Source organism: Dysidea avara, chromosome 3, assembly GCF_963678975.1.
Source record: "Dysidea avara chromosome 3, odDysAvar1.4, whole genome shotgun sequence".
In the NCBI taxonomy this organism is placed as follows: domain Eukaryota; kingdom Metazoa; phylum Porifera; class Demospongiae; order Dictyoceratida; family Dysideidae; genus Dysidea; species Dysidea avara.
The window spans coordinates 23,302,208-23,317,913 of NC_089274.1; the positions used below are offsets into that span (position 1 = coordinate 23,302,208).

Genomic DNA, 15,706 nt, shown 5'->3' on the forward strand with positions numbered 1-15,706 from the left:
GCACTAAGAATTAAACACTTTTTAACGATTGTCGATTATTAATTAATTTTATTTCGAGCATTCGTTAGTCATATAGCTTTGTCATGCCAAAAGTACGGCGTAGCAAGAAGAAACCGCCCGAAGGATGGGAGCTAATAGAACCTACTCTTGAAGAATTGAATCAGAAGATGAGAGAAGGTATGTGTTTATAGCGAAAATAGTTTTTTTTCTAAATCATGCTCACTGTTGTGTTTGCTTACGCAGCCGAGACAGAGTCACATGAAGGTAAACGAAAAGTAGAAAGTCTCTGGCCGATATTTAAGTGAGTACTTTAGTGTTTATATCAATAACAGTATCTATGCACTATCGTAGAATGTACATCCTGTGTAATTTTCTTCTGAAGTGTCACTCAGTTATGTTTTTGACGGTAGGGAATGAAACATCTGGTGTAGTGGGAATTACAGGGTGTTCAGGGAGGTGTGGTTGCCCATAGCTACTTGCTTCAGGAAAGGATCATACTAGTCTTGCACAGCCATGCCACTTTTCCCTGGGTGGAAAGAAATTATTTTTCCAAGATCATCTGTGGTAATGCATTGTATTTGGAGCATACAGGGTGTTATATTAATAGTCATCAAGACACATGGTAGTGTTGTGTAGCCAAGAAACCTGTCGCGCCGCATTGTGAGTATATTTACAGGAAGAAACAAAACACGATTCTCTTGCATACATAGCTCCATGCTCCCTTCTCAATTATCATTTTAATACTGTAAATGCCCTCCACCTTCAACACCCCACACAAATTTGAGCAAGATTGCCAAACACAACCGTGCATTCAAAATTCGGCTTAATTTCTTTTTTCCTTGGTTTAGGGGGCTTGGCGAGCTTAGATTATTCTTTCCACACACTTTACAATCGGTTTTCTTGAAGTTTGGTACACTGTAATAAGAATGTATTGTGGCACAATCATGTACAAAGTTTGGTACAAATTGGATAAATAGTCATCTAGAGCTATGGACGATTGTTTGTATTTAAAAGGCCGACTTGTCACGCTTACAGGGTAAACCACTTATGGGAATAACTTAAAAATTGGTATGAGTGTAGGTTAACCATCATGGCTCAAACCTTCGTGGTTTAAAAGAAATCACATCGACAGCTTTAGAGTTATAAGGCAAAAACCAAACAAATGTACATTGCGGGGTCGAAATAATCTAATAACAGTCACCGTGGGGTAAAAAGCTGCACAAAAAAAACTTTACCAGCGTTTGAACCAAGGACTTCCATACTGAGCACCCAAATCCTTAACCACTGACTCGCTGCTTTCATGGTTGTTCACCTAGATCTACCAATGGAATATCTAGATTTAATTTCACTACTTTTTTCACCCAGGCTTTTTTAGGCCACACCATTTTTCACAGTTTGGCTGTTTTTGTGTGGATAGATCTACCAATGGAAAACCTAGATTGTTCTAGAACATTCTATGTGTGTTCTATTAAAATCCTCAAAAAAATATGCGCTCTATTAGAGTATTACAAAAGTAATCAAATATACACTCTGCCATAAAATACCATTGTAACTTCTCCACTATATTTCATTGTAGCAATATTATAGCCATTTCAATACAGATTAACAGGGTAGTACACTTATAAGACCTACTTGTGCCAATCGTCATCATAATTAGTGCTGTGCTAGTAAAACTTAGACAACAGGGTGGAAATCATATTCTAGCATAAAAGGTGCAGGATTTGCTTTGTTATAAATTGAGCAACTACAACTTATCATGTTTTGCAAGATACTGTAATAGAATAGAGTCTGTGATCTTAAGAGTGTGTATGTCATTCTGTCTTGTTGTCCAGCTATTGTTTGTAGTTGTAAAGCTGTCCGTCTTGTTGTCCATTTAGAATACATCACCAAAAGTCACGATATGTTTATGATTTATTCTACAGAAGAAAGGCAATCAGCCGAGGTAAACAGCACATATAGTTGATAACTGTTTGTATTGTGTATTTGTTGTTCCAGAACTATTAGAATTTTGTCTCAATGAAGGATTTGCAGACAGAAACCTTATTGCCAAGTGGAAAAAGGTAGTAATACACGTTTTAGTGTTGACACCCAATACATGCACTACATTTACATACTCATATTTTTAGGGCTATGCATAATGTATGTGATTTTAAGTATAACAAACAATTCCAGGCAGCGTCTTGTCAAAATTCCTGAGATCAAGTTATGTGCTGTGGAGTGGAGTTTGCTAAATCTAAAATTACCTATGTACATGCTAAATGAGTTTGGTAAACAGTGACTAGGTTTCTGTTGAACTTGTTACCAGTGCCTCATAACCGAGTCCAATAATTTGATGTGCTGTGTGGCTCATGTGGGCCCAACTTTATCTGTTAGATCCTCGTTAAGTTATAATCTTTCTAGCGCAGTAGATCCTCAACCGTTGTGTATCCGTACCCTTGTTATCCAAATTTGGAAATGATGGTTCAATTAGAGTATTGATTATTACTTGAAGCATTGTTTTGAGGTTGGTATAGAAAACAAAGCCCAAGCATGGGTGTGGTCTAGGGACTACACAACACATGTGCTGTATTACTCTCACAAGTGCTTTAATGCATGTGAATGCTCTATTAGAGTGTTTTGATCATTTCTGCGAAATAATCCAACAATGCTGCAAAGAAGCATTGTACTGTAAACTACAACTTGTATATGGCATTCCTGTTCTTGCTTTCTGTCCACATCCCCCTACAATTCTACTTTTTTTGTTAACCAGGAAATCAATTAGCAGAAAATTCAGTTAAAATTCTTTTCTAAAATTCCATAGAAACTTCTTGGAAGTGTTTGAGGTGGTTCAATTATGCTTAACCAATATTGCCAGACTGTCGTGAAAGAAAGGTAAGGCTGGGTTTTGGATGATATTTGGGAAAGCATGTATACGGTACTACTGTACTGTATGATACGAAGTGGAGCTACTGGGGCTATTATCCCATGGTATAGTTACTAAATAAATGTCTAATTTTTCAAGGTGCATGGTCACCAGTGTTAGGTAGTATCATTGTGTTTTTGATTAACATTTTACTTGTGGTAGTTTCATCTACAAGTACAAGGAAAAATTAAGTTTAATTGAAGTAGTGAAACAAAAAATATGGTTGCCTACACTTGATATACTAGTGGACATTTTAATTCCTAATTCTGTCATGAGTATAGGAATATCCACTAGTATATCTGTAGGTGTAGACGACCTTTCTTGTTCACTACTTTCTGTTGTTTTTTTCTCTGATCCATAGTTGAACTTGAAATTCCTAGTGTTCATGTGTTGTTTGTGCATGTGTACCTAATTTATTGTCAATGTCATTTTTGTAAGCTATGGAATAATTAGGAATTTTAAGTTTGAGTATGGATCATAGAAATGGAACGAGGAAGGTTGCGTACACCTGCAGATATACTAATCCCTAGTTCAGTCTATACCCATGACTGAATTAGGGATTAAATGTCCACTAGTATGTCTTCAAGTGTAGGTGACCTCCCTTGTTTTCCTACTTTGTGTAGGTTAGAGACCTAGCATGAGGATCTTCGTGGATTTGTATGCGTTTTATATGGGCATATAGGTAGAGTCATTGGTTATATGTTGTTCTGAAATCGTCACACACTGTTAAAATAATTGCGGAAGACTGAACGTGCTTTTGTCGCAGTGCTGAAAAAATTGAAGCTCGCACTGCTTCCTTTCACAAGTTCACAAGCCTTAACTTAGATCTGACACAGCTGGGAAATGGCAGTGATCAATAAGGTCGACCCGGGTTAGTGGTAGCCAGTGCTCACAGCAGTGTAAAGAACACATGTGTTAAAGAAGCAGCTTGGGTGGATTTATACGATGGAAACGAGTTGTCACAAGTGCCTTCAGTGGCGCCACAGTAGTACAAAGAACAGCCGGCACGGTGTCGAATGTAGACCCCATCCACATTACATGTAGCACAAAATAACATTTCTACAAGGAAGCTTATCCATTTAGGTCTTTAGTAAAGTCCATCCATTGTTCAATAGAAGACGAAACCTTAAAACACTCTAGAAACAGATAGGCACTAAACAGAATTTTCTGTGATATTTCTGGACTTCTCCATTCATTGTAACGAACGAACGTACAACATTAGATTCTATAATCGAATTGTTTTAGGAACACCTATAAAATGAATAGAGTGGATAACCACATGTTGGCCTGGGTGACTGGTCACCCACTGCAGGCTATCAGCCTGAATATGATTGGAGGGAGCATTGCAAATCCATGATGGAAAGTGAGATTTGTGATGGTTGAGATCTTTCTGCTAGCAGGTCTCTAACCTTTTTAAGAACCTGCCAGCAGGTCTCTTAGCGGATTTTAAAGACCTCATTATCCTCCAAAGATCAAAGTATATTATGCATACCATTTTCTAATTATTTGTATGATCCCTAGTTGCACTAAAAATTCCTAAGTTCTCCTTATATGTTTGTTCACTTTTTGAACATTATTATGACTAGTGAACCCATGCGGATCATATCAAAAGAATCAAGGATGGAGGAGACATATTTATTTAAGGTGGTGCTGAACCGATTAAGTCCAGCTGCACAAAACAATTTGTTTAAACCCACACGTTCAATGAGCTATTAGGGTGGCCCAAAACTTTGCTAGTGCACAACTTAATCTACGCCTAAAAGGCTGTTGTGATAGCCTGTGATGCTTTAGTTTAGCATACAAAGTTTCGTGAAATAACACACCTTCATTTTACACCTACATAACTGTAGCTGATTTTAAAAATAACTTGGCCATTGAGCAACCTAGCGATAAGCCACTTCCTATACCAAATTTTGATGGTCTGTGGTACATAATTTTGAAGTTATTTAGCGAGAAAGGAGACTGTGTGGCTAGTCAGTGTGCGCTCTGTATAACGCTGGGCGGTCTGAAAGAGTTGGTTTTGTTAGTGCACTGAGATGCTTCGCTGTGGTCTATGGGTTCCACGTTTGTTCGTGCATTACCACAAAATGCTATCCAATTAATTTTGTACGGCTGCCCTTAATCAGTTCAGCGCCACCTCAAGGGGGGCGGGGGTCTTCTAGATGCCATGGCCTAGCTGTCGAAGACCAAAAAAAAAAGGTCACTGTCTGCTGGCAATAGTTTCCCTCCACCAACTATATCTCCTTAATTATAACTACATATGTAGCTTGCTACACTGCTCCTCTAAGAATACTGTGACTGCTCTATTAGAGTATCTTGATCTTGACTGCTCTATTAGAGTATCTTGAATTATTGATGCTGTTGAGCTAGGCTCTCCATCACAGCCAGAGTTGGAGTAATTACTTCAGAAAAGTAACTAGTTACTAGTTACTTTTATCCCATGTAACTCAGTTACAGTTATAGTTACTTTTTAAAATGTAACTAAGTATCTAGTTATTAGTTACTTTCATAAATAAGTTACGCTTGTTTATTAACTTTTGTAACATGATTATTTTGCCCAGAGCAAGGGAGAAGAGAACTATATAATAATAATTATATGCACACTTTCTGAAAATAACAATTCTGTAGCCGTTTCAGCTCAGTTTCAACTGTTATGTCTGTATACTCATGAAGAAAAGTACACAGAAAGTGTTTACTTAATGTGGCTGTATCACAAAAATTGAAGTGCTCTTGCTTTTAAAGCATAATAACCTATAGTTACAATGTAACTATTGTAACTAGTTACTATTGTAACTTAGTTACTTTTCAGACAGTTGTAACTAGTTACTAGTTACAAAGCAAGTAACTAGTTATATTACTAGTTACTTTTTATTAAGTAACTAGTTATGTAACTTAGTTACAAAGTAACTAGTTACCCCCAGAGGTGCTTCTCTATTTGTATCATATCATTGTGTAACAGGTAACATAGCTGAAAATGAAGTGTAATGACTTCAGTAATTGGTATGTTCAGACAGTTTGGTGTCATTCTTTTCAGGGGCGGTGGAGAAGGGGGGCTGCAGCAGCCCCTGTGAAAAATTTTTTGGGAGCTTAGCCCCCCTAAATATGATATAGATAATTTTAGGGGGGCTAAGCCCCATAAGTTTTTTTCACAGGGGCTACAGCCCCCCTTGCCCTCCCTTCTCCGCCACCCCTGAAAAGAATGACACCAAACTATCTGAACATATCGATTACTGAAGTCATTACGCTTCATTTTCAGCTATATTACCTGTTACACAGGGATATGAATGACAGTGATACAAATAGAGAAGCACCTCTGGAATCAATCCAGTCATTACTAGACTTAAATATCACAGATTACTAACAATCCCGGTATATCGCCCAGCTCTAGTCATTACAGAAGATCCCTGTTACAAACATTGGGAAGCCATCACAATCAAAACATGCTGTCAGCAAAAAGAAGGAAAACAAATGAAAAAATCCATTGTGTGTACTGCAGTATGCCATCAGGCTGAAGTAATGTCAAGCAGTGAAAAATAGCACTAGCTGTTATCGAGTTATGCTTGTTTGAAGGCACCAGGCAGCCAGTTAGTACAGTGCTCCCTTGACCCCCTTGGGACCAAGACATGTTCAGATAATCAAAAGTTTGAATAATCAAGGCCCATTCACACAGAGCCCTCTTAAAATACTCTAATAGAACATACACCTTAGACAAAATACTCTAATAGAGCAGTCATTTCTACTGTTTGGATAGCCAAGTGTTCGGATAATAAGTGAGCACTGTAGAAAATAACACTGAATAAAAAATCGTAGCAACACAATGCTAATGGAAGCACTTTGAGTCATACTGAGGGGACTTTTGGGTTTGGTTATACCTAACCAATACTGCCAAGGCACCATAAAAATATTGTGAGGCTGGTTTTCTGGTCAATATTTTTTTGTGAGAAAAGTGTATAACTCCGTGATCCCTAATATATACAGTACTACTGTATGATGATAAATCACAGTACCTCTTTTGGCAAACCCCAAAATTAAGAATTAGTCTCCAAAATAAGGGAGTTTTTGTTGTCCAAAACAGGTCTAGCTACATAAAAGAAAACTCGTTATCATACTAAAAATCTTGTTCCAAGAGGTTCCATTGTAGTTTTTGTTTACCAGCTCAATCATGTGTGTCTATTCACTTTACAGCAAGGATATGAGAACCTGTGCTGTCTACGCTGTATCCAACCTAGGGACACCAACTTTGGCACATCATGTGTGTGTAGAGTGCCTAAGAGTAAACTAGAAGAAGGAAAGATCGTAGAGTGTGTACACTGTGGATGTAGAGGCTGTTCAGGATAGATGACTAACCTCATACCAACTCTCATACTATTTACCATCTCACATTGTTTATAACTTTGTTGCTTTCTTACTTTTCATGTTTGTAATACATTGTATTTGTGTGTAATTATATAAATACATTGTAAATATTATCAGTTTTACACTTAAAAATCAGATTTGAATTAATGTATATATAAAATGTACAATTTGCTGTTGAAAATAGATACACTATTTTATGTAGGAGTGTGAGGTGTTTGATTTGTTCATCATTGATCATCTATCCTATAAATGTACAACTGGCCCACAGCTTCACAATCACCCACCACCAGTGTGGTGGAGTTGCTCTGTATAAGGAGGTTACTAGTGTCTTTAGTGTTGAAATCTGAATAGAACATGACAGTGGTGATACTGGTTTATAATATTTCACAATATTGTTATAACAGCTACTCACCAGTAAGGTTCCAAGTAGTATTGATTGTACCAGTTAGCTGGTCCCAGCTGCAGACACTCGGGGGTGTGGCTGTGGCCACCACAAGCTGATCACATGATGAGCTCAAGTAGTGAAAATCGTCACTGCATACAATAATCGAACAAAATTTAAATATTGACAATACCAATGTCTTGCATCTAAAAAGTCCACATAAAAGTTAACAGTGGCTGTGAGGGTTTGTATGCACGCACACACACACACACACACACACAGTGGGACCTGACTAAATGATTGCTCTATTAGAGTAGTTGCTTGTTCCATTTAGACACATTCTTTTAGTTGTGTTTTATATCACTTATCCAAACACACGTGTAGATAAAATGTTCCAATGTACACACATTACTGACCTACTGTTAAACTCAGGAGGTAACTTGTATTCTCTCAACAGTTTGGAATATTGTGGTGACTGGGTAGGGTCAGTTATCCCATGTGATCTCCTTGTGTCATTACTGTTGTCAACAGCTACCAACCAGCCGACCTCACTGTAACTAGTTGTGTTGGCCTGTAATATGAAATGATCATGATCAGGTCATTGGTAAAATGAAACCTCTATCAAACAAGAGCAAAATTTATATGTAATCAAGGGTATAACCTAAATGGTCTTGATATCGGACAATTGTATGCATTTAGACTCCTGAAACCAGGACACCTCTCTCATCATAAGGACACCTAATAATCAGGGACACTTGTTTATGGTTCCACTTGTATAGTGTACACACATTTAGACCGGACACTTCATTAAAAATTGGCACTCAAGGATGGTCCAAGTTATCCAGAATAGAGTGGTTCTACTTGTACTGTATTCAACATAGAAAAGTGCCTACCTTTTGACGCTTGTACCCCAACACAATGAAGGTGTATTGCTGTAGAAAATAACACACAACTAGTATATTATACAGAATGAGACCTGCCATTGAGATAATACAGTGGGGCATCATGATAGAAGTGACTGTATTTTGTAACAGTAAGTGTATGTTCTATTACAGTAGTTGAATGGAACTCCAAATGTCATGCATAAATTAAATAATTTATCAAAGCTAATTCACCTATGTGAACATGACATGGCCTACAGGTGTTTGGATATTAGAGGTCCTACTGTGTATCGTAACTCGAATAACAAATTTTGGCCCTATGGTGACCATGATATATAAACAGGTTTCACTGCTGTAGACAGGTACCATCACAGTTCTCTTACATCTTCTCTTATAGCACGTAAGCACTTGGGGAACAGTGGATCCTTGCTGTTGGAGCAGACTAGTGATACTTGCTGCAGCAAATGTCTACTGTTTACGTCACTACAAATGATATTGTAACATTGAGGGTTGGCAGTGTGTACACTCACTATATCAGTATGGTGGTGGGCGTAGCTGTAGCTAACCACGCCCCCTGCTGGGTAGTTGTGCAACAGTTCTCCATGCCACACAGGGAACACACTTCCTCACCATTAAGTGGCAGGGTGCCATGCTCATGAAACCTGCAACAAAACAAACAGTACTGTTGTCTGCATTTGTGTCCCCATTGTATTGTAGGACATGGTTAAGTACCATTAATGGAAAGGAATGGGCTTTTTTTCTCCATTAAACTGTATGTTAACAGAATGTAAACAGTATCTATATAAGGTAGTACAGTAAATAGCCTTGTAGTACATAAACTGACTTGGAAAATCAGGAGACCATGGTAATAAAGACACTTGGTCCCAAGGTGTCCGGGATCAAGTGTGGACAATGAAACAAACTCCTTAACAGAGTCTAGACCACACAGCATAGACTAGAAGCTCAAGGCTACAAAGTGTCCTTGTAGGATGATCTCACAATACATTGCTGGCAGGCACTAACTTGTCAGAGAAATTTTCAACCATCCACAGCACAATCTCACTCTTACATGAAGCAGCTATCCACACACTATAAGGATTAGTCCAGGAGCACACCACACCACTAGCAGCACAAGAGCTGCTGCAGATGCTACGTGAAACAAAGCAAGCACGTGTAATAGTACACTATATGATTGTATGCAAAAAGGCATTAAAAATTTCAGCAGTGGAATCTGTATTATGGTTAGTCAGTAAGTGTCCGTTATTAGTGAGGTGTCCTGATTTCAGGTGTGTACACTAATACAAACAAGAATTATCAAGGTGCCAATATTTATGATCCATTTTGAGAGATTCCACTGTATTTCACACCTTCAGAATTTTACACACCACACTTACCAGTGAGTAATAACGGCTTCAGTGTTTGTAGTACTGTCTTCTTGAATGAATGATATTCTGTTGGAATAGGTGTGGATACAATGCCATATTGACAGGAATGGTTGTGCATTCTTAGCATACTTACATGGTGAATGTTTTATTAGAGCATTTCACATTGCTACTAGCTTAAAATGCAAAAAAAACCCACAAAATTACAAGTCACCTCCATGCTCCTGATGCTGCTATGGTGCAAACTGCCACACCTCCAGCCAATGGGAGAACAGAGAAAAATGTCACATCCAACTGTGAAAGAAAGTGAACTGGTCATAATAGTTCTTGTGTAGTGCATGTGTGTGTGTGTGTGTGTGTGTGTGTGTGTGTGTGTGTGTGTGTGTGTGTGTGTGTGTGTGTGTGTGTGTGTGTGTGTGTGTGTGTGTGTGTGTGTGTGTGTGTGTGTGTGTGTGTGTGTGCAATGTTGTTGCATACTGCATGTGACACGTACCTCTTCTACTGCCCAATGACACAGAGGGAACCACTCAGACTGATACAGCCACACAACAACATGACCTCTCAACAGAACAGTAAGGTACACACTACCAGTAGTACTGGATGTGATGTTGGATAGCCTCTCTAATTGCACCATTCTACCATCAACACTGTGCTGTAAACACGGAGTACAATGATGAAAGATACGAAATTAACTGTATAAAAAACGATGCCACCCCATAACAAACACCATGAAACTAAGAATAAAGCCTGCCTTTTTCAGAGATGAGAATTGTGGAGTCAAAATATATTGTTCTTATTATGATCTTTTGATGAGTCTTCACTATTAACAATTTGATGGTTGTTGCCAGGATATTTTTACTTCATAGCATTTTTTTTCTTTAAATAGTTTATGGTACTAACACAATTGTTTACCCTACTAAAAATTGGGACATACCTTTAATACAGAACAACACTGAATACTGGATGATGTATCCTTCCTGGAAACCACTACTGTATTGTTGAGGTTGTCAGTTTGTTCACACCAAAATCTGCAGTAACCATCCACACCCCCAGTGGCTTCCTGTGGCTCAGCCACACCCACTGCTATGTTTCTATCATCCTGCATGTCCGGTGACATCAACATTGACTCTGTTATTCCATATAAGGTCAGGTCCTTTTCATAATCTGTTGACGGTTGTCCAGTAAGTTCTTGTATTAAATTATCAACTGACATGCTATTGTCATCCTCTAGGGGTTGTGCCACTGGTAATGTCATGTCATCACCATGTCTTGTCCTGTCATTATTACCTACAAGGGGTTGCTGTACAAAGGGTGTTGCTTTGTTGTCCTCTGTGGGGTCCTGTGTCAATGGTGATGTCATGTCATTGTTACCCCCAGGGAGTTGTTGTGTAGAGGGTACAAACACATTATCAATGTTCTTTTGTTGTGACAAAACCAGGTCATTGTTACCCCCTAAGGATTGTTGTGACATGAACACTAGTTTGTCATCTGTCGGTGACTGCACCATACACAATGATACATCCTCCAATGGAACAACAGGCTGTTCTGTACAGTCTCCTGATAATATCTCATCACTATTATTACTATCAGTCAGTCCTGTACTGTTGGACATGATCTGGCTTGTTTGTTTTGGTCGTTGTTTCCTTCTCTTGCCTCTCCTACCAGACTTCCTCCTTAGTGGCTTAGAACTAACTTCAGTTGATGTGACGCCATTTTCTGATCCACTATCCTCTCGTTTCACTTTAGGTGTAGTTACTCTTTGACTGCCAAACATGCAGTCATCTAGATCAATACAGTCAACATCGTCCATCTGCAGCTTTTGACTCAAGCTGCGGGTCTGTCTGATGCAGTATTGAGCAGGATATGACAATCCTGGCACCCATATTGGAGTGTGTGGATCACAACTGTCTCTAACAAGATTACCAGCCTGGCTAAGGGAGTCTGGCTTGATGCGTGACTTCCTTAATCGCTTTGACACTGAAGGTGACTCTTCGATATCCACTGCTGTACCTGACACTTCAGCTTGACATACCTGTTGATTCTCTTTACCATCAGCTAGGACCTGGTTAGCAGGTGATGCAGTAGCAGCTATTGCTGGAGAGGTGGACAAAGGTTTGAGAGAACTGTTTGAAGATGACACAGAACTTTGCTGTTGTCTTTTTAACTCTTTGTATTTCTTGGCCTAGAAAAAAGGCAATTATAATCAGCAAACCAAGACCACAGCTGCTCAACCAGCTGAGAAGGATCCATGCAATAACGATGTTTTATACCTTGGCAAGCTTTTCTGCAATTTTGGCAGCTTCCAGTTCTTTTCGCTTCTTCTTTGCGATGATCTAGGCCAACAAGAGTGATGCATAGCGAAATAAAGCATAAAATCAAACTCACTTCATCTAATGTCGCGCTCATTTTCCCGCGTACATTTAAAATACACCGATTGTGGGTTTTAATAGTTCCACATATAATTACGCGTGTTAAAATTTCGCGGTGACTAAAATTAATGGTTTTTACAACCTGAATGCATTATGTGTCAATTTGTAGTGTTTCTAAGCATCTTTCTTTGTCAATGTCTTTCAACTCTTTAATTTTCTGCGGACATTATAATAAGTTAAACAGCGTTCATTTAGGTTGTCATCATTTACCTGTGATATTTCTGTCTGAATTTTACTCCTATATTCCTTCCCCTTTCCTATTGCCTCCATTTCACTCAAAAATTCCCTTCTTTCATCTATTTCCTTTAACACTGGAAAATTACAATGCACAAGAGTAACAACTATAACACTTCACACTGCTATATTATTTCAAAATTTAGGCAGACACATAGTGAACATATATAAGTTTTTCTATCACAAAACTATTGGAGACACATGTTCAGTTCTTTGAGTAAATACTAAATTTTGGGTCACTCAAGTGGCTCCAACCAGAACTAATGCATTAGAAGCTGCCAGTTGCAGCAATAAGAATTTAAAGACACAGTCATCAACTGATTAAGTCAAAATCACAGTGTGCTGTAAGAGTCAGTATAGGTCCTTCAATTGTGTGTTGCTAAAAGGTTGGCTAGTTTTAGTGAAGAGTAATAGTAGCAACAAATGGTTTTGATAACATGGATCTTCATTCAGCTACAGATGCTCAGCACGTTTGGCTATAAAACCTGGTCATAAGGCTACCATCTGGGATACACAGGGAGTGCTGGAGAAATTGGTCAAAAGATCTGTACTGTGTCATCAGTGATTTCCCTAATAATTAATTGGTTCAAGATAATTATGGTTGAGTAAATGCTGGAAAATGGTCAGAAAACAACTGATGGCTGATGATGGTTATTTCATGACTGCTATTTCTATCACTGTGGGGACAGGGGTGAAGTGACTTATTACCTTCTTCAAACCGATCGACATTCTCCTCATCCTCAGCCACTAGAGGAGTTGGCCTAGTGGGTGCTACCATTGGCACACTATCTTGTCCAAATGCCATCCTGTTTTGTAGTCTAGTCTTTTCTGCATCTGAATTGTACCCTATGGAACAAACACACATATAAATTAATGTCTATGTAAAAGACAAGACAATACACTTTCCACACATGCTAAAAATTATTCGATGCTCATATTACATACATCATGGATGTCAAGTCAAAATGTCTTAGCATTGACATGAAATTGTGTCAAATTATAGCAAGGATGCTGTATTGATGCATAAAGTCTTATTGATACAGCAAACCATGTCAGTTATAGAGGTATCTGTAGCATATATCTATCATTTGTGGAAAATCAGTCTTAATGTTACATGTGAAATGCATAGAAATCTATACTTTGCTGTGTCACCATTAAAGCACTGGTGCACCTGTTAAAATATTTCACAGAGTGGTACTAATGATTCTAATCAAGATCAGTAGTTGAAATGCCTCATTTTGATACAATTACATGTACAATATAATTACAAGGGGTCAGGAGTCTGTCTAGTTTCAGTCTCAGGGTGAGTTGTAAAATGTGACATTAAGGCAAAATCTGATTACATTTACTCTTGCTGCAGTAGTGTACATACAACGTATTCGGTGACCCATACCGTTTCTGGTTGGAGTGTAAACTCCATCACTATTGCTCTGTTGTGACTGCTGTAGTGTTTCAATAGTCTCTTTACTCCTCAATCCTGATCTAGACTGTTTAGCATGCGCGTGGCGCTTCTTAGACTCCTTAGGCCTACCCCCTTCACTGGAACTAGTAGGGTTACATCTTAATGGAAGACTTGCACCATCTAAATAAAACGGTGCAAATAATTTTCACATATTTACAAGACAAAGAGGTCACCTTTGAGTGTCTGTTGTAACTTTCTTTGCTGAAAATTTGTTAGCTTCGATTCGGCCATCATTACTAAGTTGACGCATATTTAACAGTGCATGTACTGTAGTCTACTAGTAGCGTGAAACTTACGTTTTAACATTTCCTGTGTCTCCTTGCTGTAGGACACTTTTGGTAGGGACATTATTCCCCCTGGTACAACACCACGCATGCCACGCGACATCTTATCCGAGATCTTATCTTGTTGCTTTGTTTATCATAGTAACGCGGTTGACAGATGTGTATTGAAATTTTTTCCGAAAGCCGCTCAAATTTGTATTGGATGATCGTCTGTTGTGGGTCACGAGATGTGTTCATCAAAAACAGTGCCCCCTCACCTTTTCAGGACAGGATGCCCTCTATGCAAAAGTTACAGAGTAACTGGTCTTGATTTTCATCCCTTCACAAAAACTTGGCGGGCGGCGCCATGAGCTTGCACAGCGGTCACCTAACTACTCTAATAGAACATTCAGTAGAAACAATTGTTGGTTCTATGCAAATCCGCCTGCATTTCACGACGTGTATAATGCTAGTGCAAAGATCTGCCTCATTTGCTGATGTTACTTGTTACAGCTTCCTTGATAGATACTCATTGCTTGTGAGAGCTGGAGAGACATCTTATTTGTTAAAACTATGGTTAAGAACATAATTACAGGGGTCTAGATTCAGGGGCACCATGCACTGCGTGGACAGTACAGGACTACACTATTAAATTACAATGCAAAAATAATATTTGTGGTATGCAGAAAAGTTCAGTTTAGGCAAACCGATAGATCCCAGTCTAGGGAAGCTCTAGAATTAAAATCCTGTATGAGCAGGAGATAGGAATGCAAGCAGCCTGCTCAAACAGGGATCTTACAGCCTTCTTTGTTATTTCACAAGCATTGGCCACTTGGGCAATTGTGTTTGCATGGCCTAAAGAACCAGTAATCTCAATGGTAATGAGATTAACAGATAACCCAGAAAGCTGAAGGTTATATTGTAAACAGCCATACCAATCTTCCTTCTGAGCTCTAGCAGTCAAAAGATGTTGCTGTGTATTGGTGGGGATAGTTAGTTCGAACAAACAGATGGAATTATTGGTAACCAACACCAAGTCAAGTCTGCTAAGGATTGGTTGGAATGGTGCTAGGAGGGCAGACACTAGCAAGATATCCTGGAAGGTCAGCATAGAGTTTATAATTGTCAGGTAAGTGCTGTTGGAGTCCGTGAATGAGAAACTGTAGAACTGAATCATGTCCGAGTCTCCAGGTATACCTGCCTTGATCAAGAGCAACATGACATCCAGTTAAGATATGGTTTGTTATGGGCTGGAGAGTTTGACAAAGGGTACATTTAGGGTAGTAATGATGTTCCACCTAGCCAGGTTCATAGGAGTTGGTAGAGTGTCACAACCAGCACACAGTAAGAAAGATAGCTGTTTCTCAGGGAGGCCATACATCAATCTCTTCCAAAAAGGACAAGCTTGCTCCAGA

The 15,706-nt window shown here is 38.8% G+C and overlaps 3 protein-coding genes across 3 annotated transcripts; 1 reads left to right on the top strand and 2 right to left on the bottom strand.

Moving 5' to 3' along the window:
* Positions 1-16: 16 nt before the first annotated feature.
* Positions 17-7,405, top strand: LOC136250330 (protein BUD31 homolog). Its single transcript, XM_066042521.1, has 5 exons — positions 17-177; positions 244-301; positions 1,878-1,942; positions 1,996-2,060; positions 7,088-7,405. The coding sequence occupies exons 1-5, from the start codon at positions 84-86 to the stop codon at positions 7,238-7,240; spliced, it is 435 nt and encodes a 144-aa protein (XP_065898593.1). The 5' UTR covers positions 17-83; the 3' UTR covers positions 7,241-7,405.
* On the bottom strand, positions 7,391-12,328 carry LOC136250322 (uncharacterized). Its single transcript, XM_066042514.1, has 13 exons — positions 12,289-12,328; positions 12,174-12,236; positions 10,838-12,085; positions 10,397-10,555; positions 10,118-10,197; positions 9,916-9,972; positions 9,545-9,670; positions 9,052-9,183; positions 8,905-9,004; positions 8,534-8,572; positions 8,057-8,211; positions 7,671-7,792; positions 7,391-7,601 (listed from the first exon to the last, which is right to left on the bottom strand). The coding sequence occupies exons 1-13, from the start codon at positions 12,307-12,309 to the stop codon at positions 7,486-7,488; spliced, it is 2,418 nt and encodes an 805-aa protein (XP_065898586.1). The 5' UTR covers positions 12,310-12,328; the 3' UTR covers positions 7,391-7,485.
* Positions 12,329-12,331: 3 nt separating this feature from the next.
* LOC136250326 (UPF0193 protein EVG1 homolog) lies at positions 12,332-14,484 on the bottom strand. Its single transcript, XM_066042518.1, has 6 exons — positions 14,325-14,484; positions 14,202-14,264; positions 13,960-14,148; positions 13,275-13,412; positions 12,543-12,643; positions 12,332-12,489 (listed from the first exon to the last, which is right to left on the bottom strand). The coding sequence occupies exons 1-6, from the start codon at positions 14,413-14,415 to the stop codon at positions 12,424-12,426; spliced, it is 648 nt and encodes a 215-aa protein (XP_065898590.1). The 5' UTR covers positions 14,416-14,484; the 3' UTR covers positions 12,332-12,423.
* Between the last annotated feature and the right edge of the window lie 1,222 nt (positions 14,485-15,706).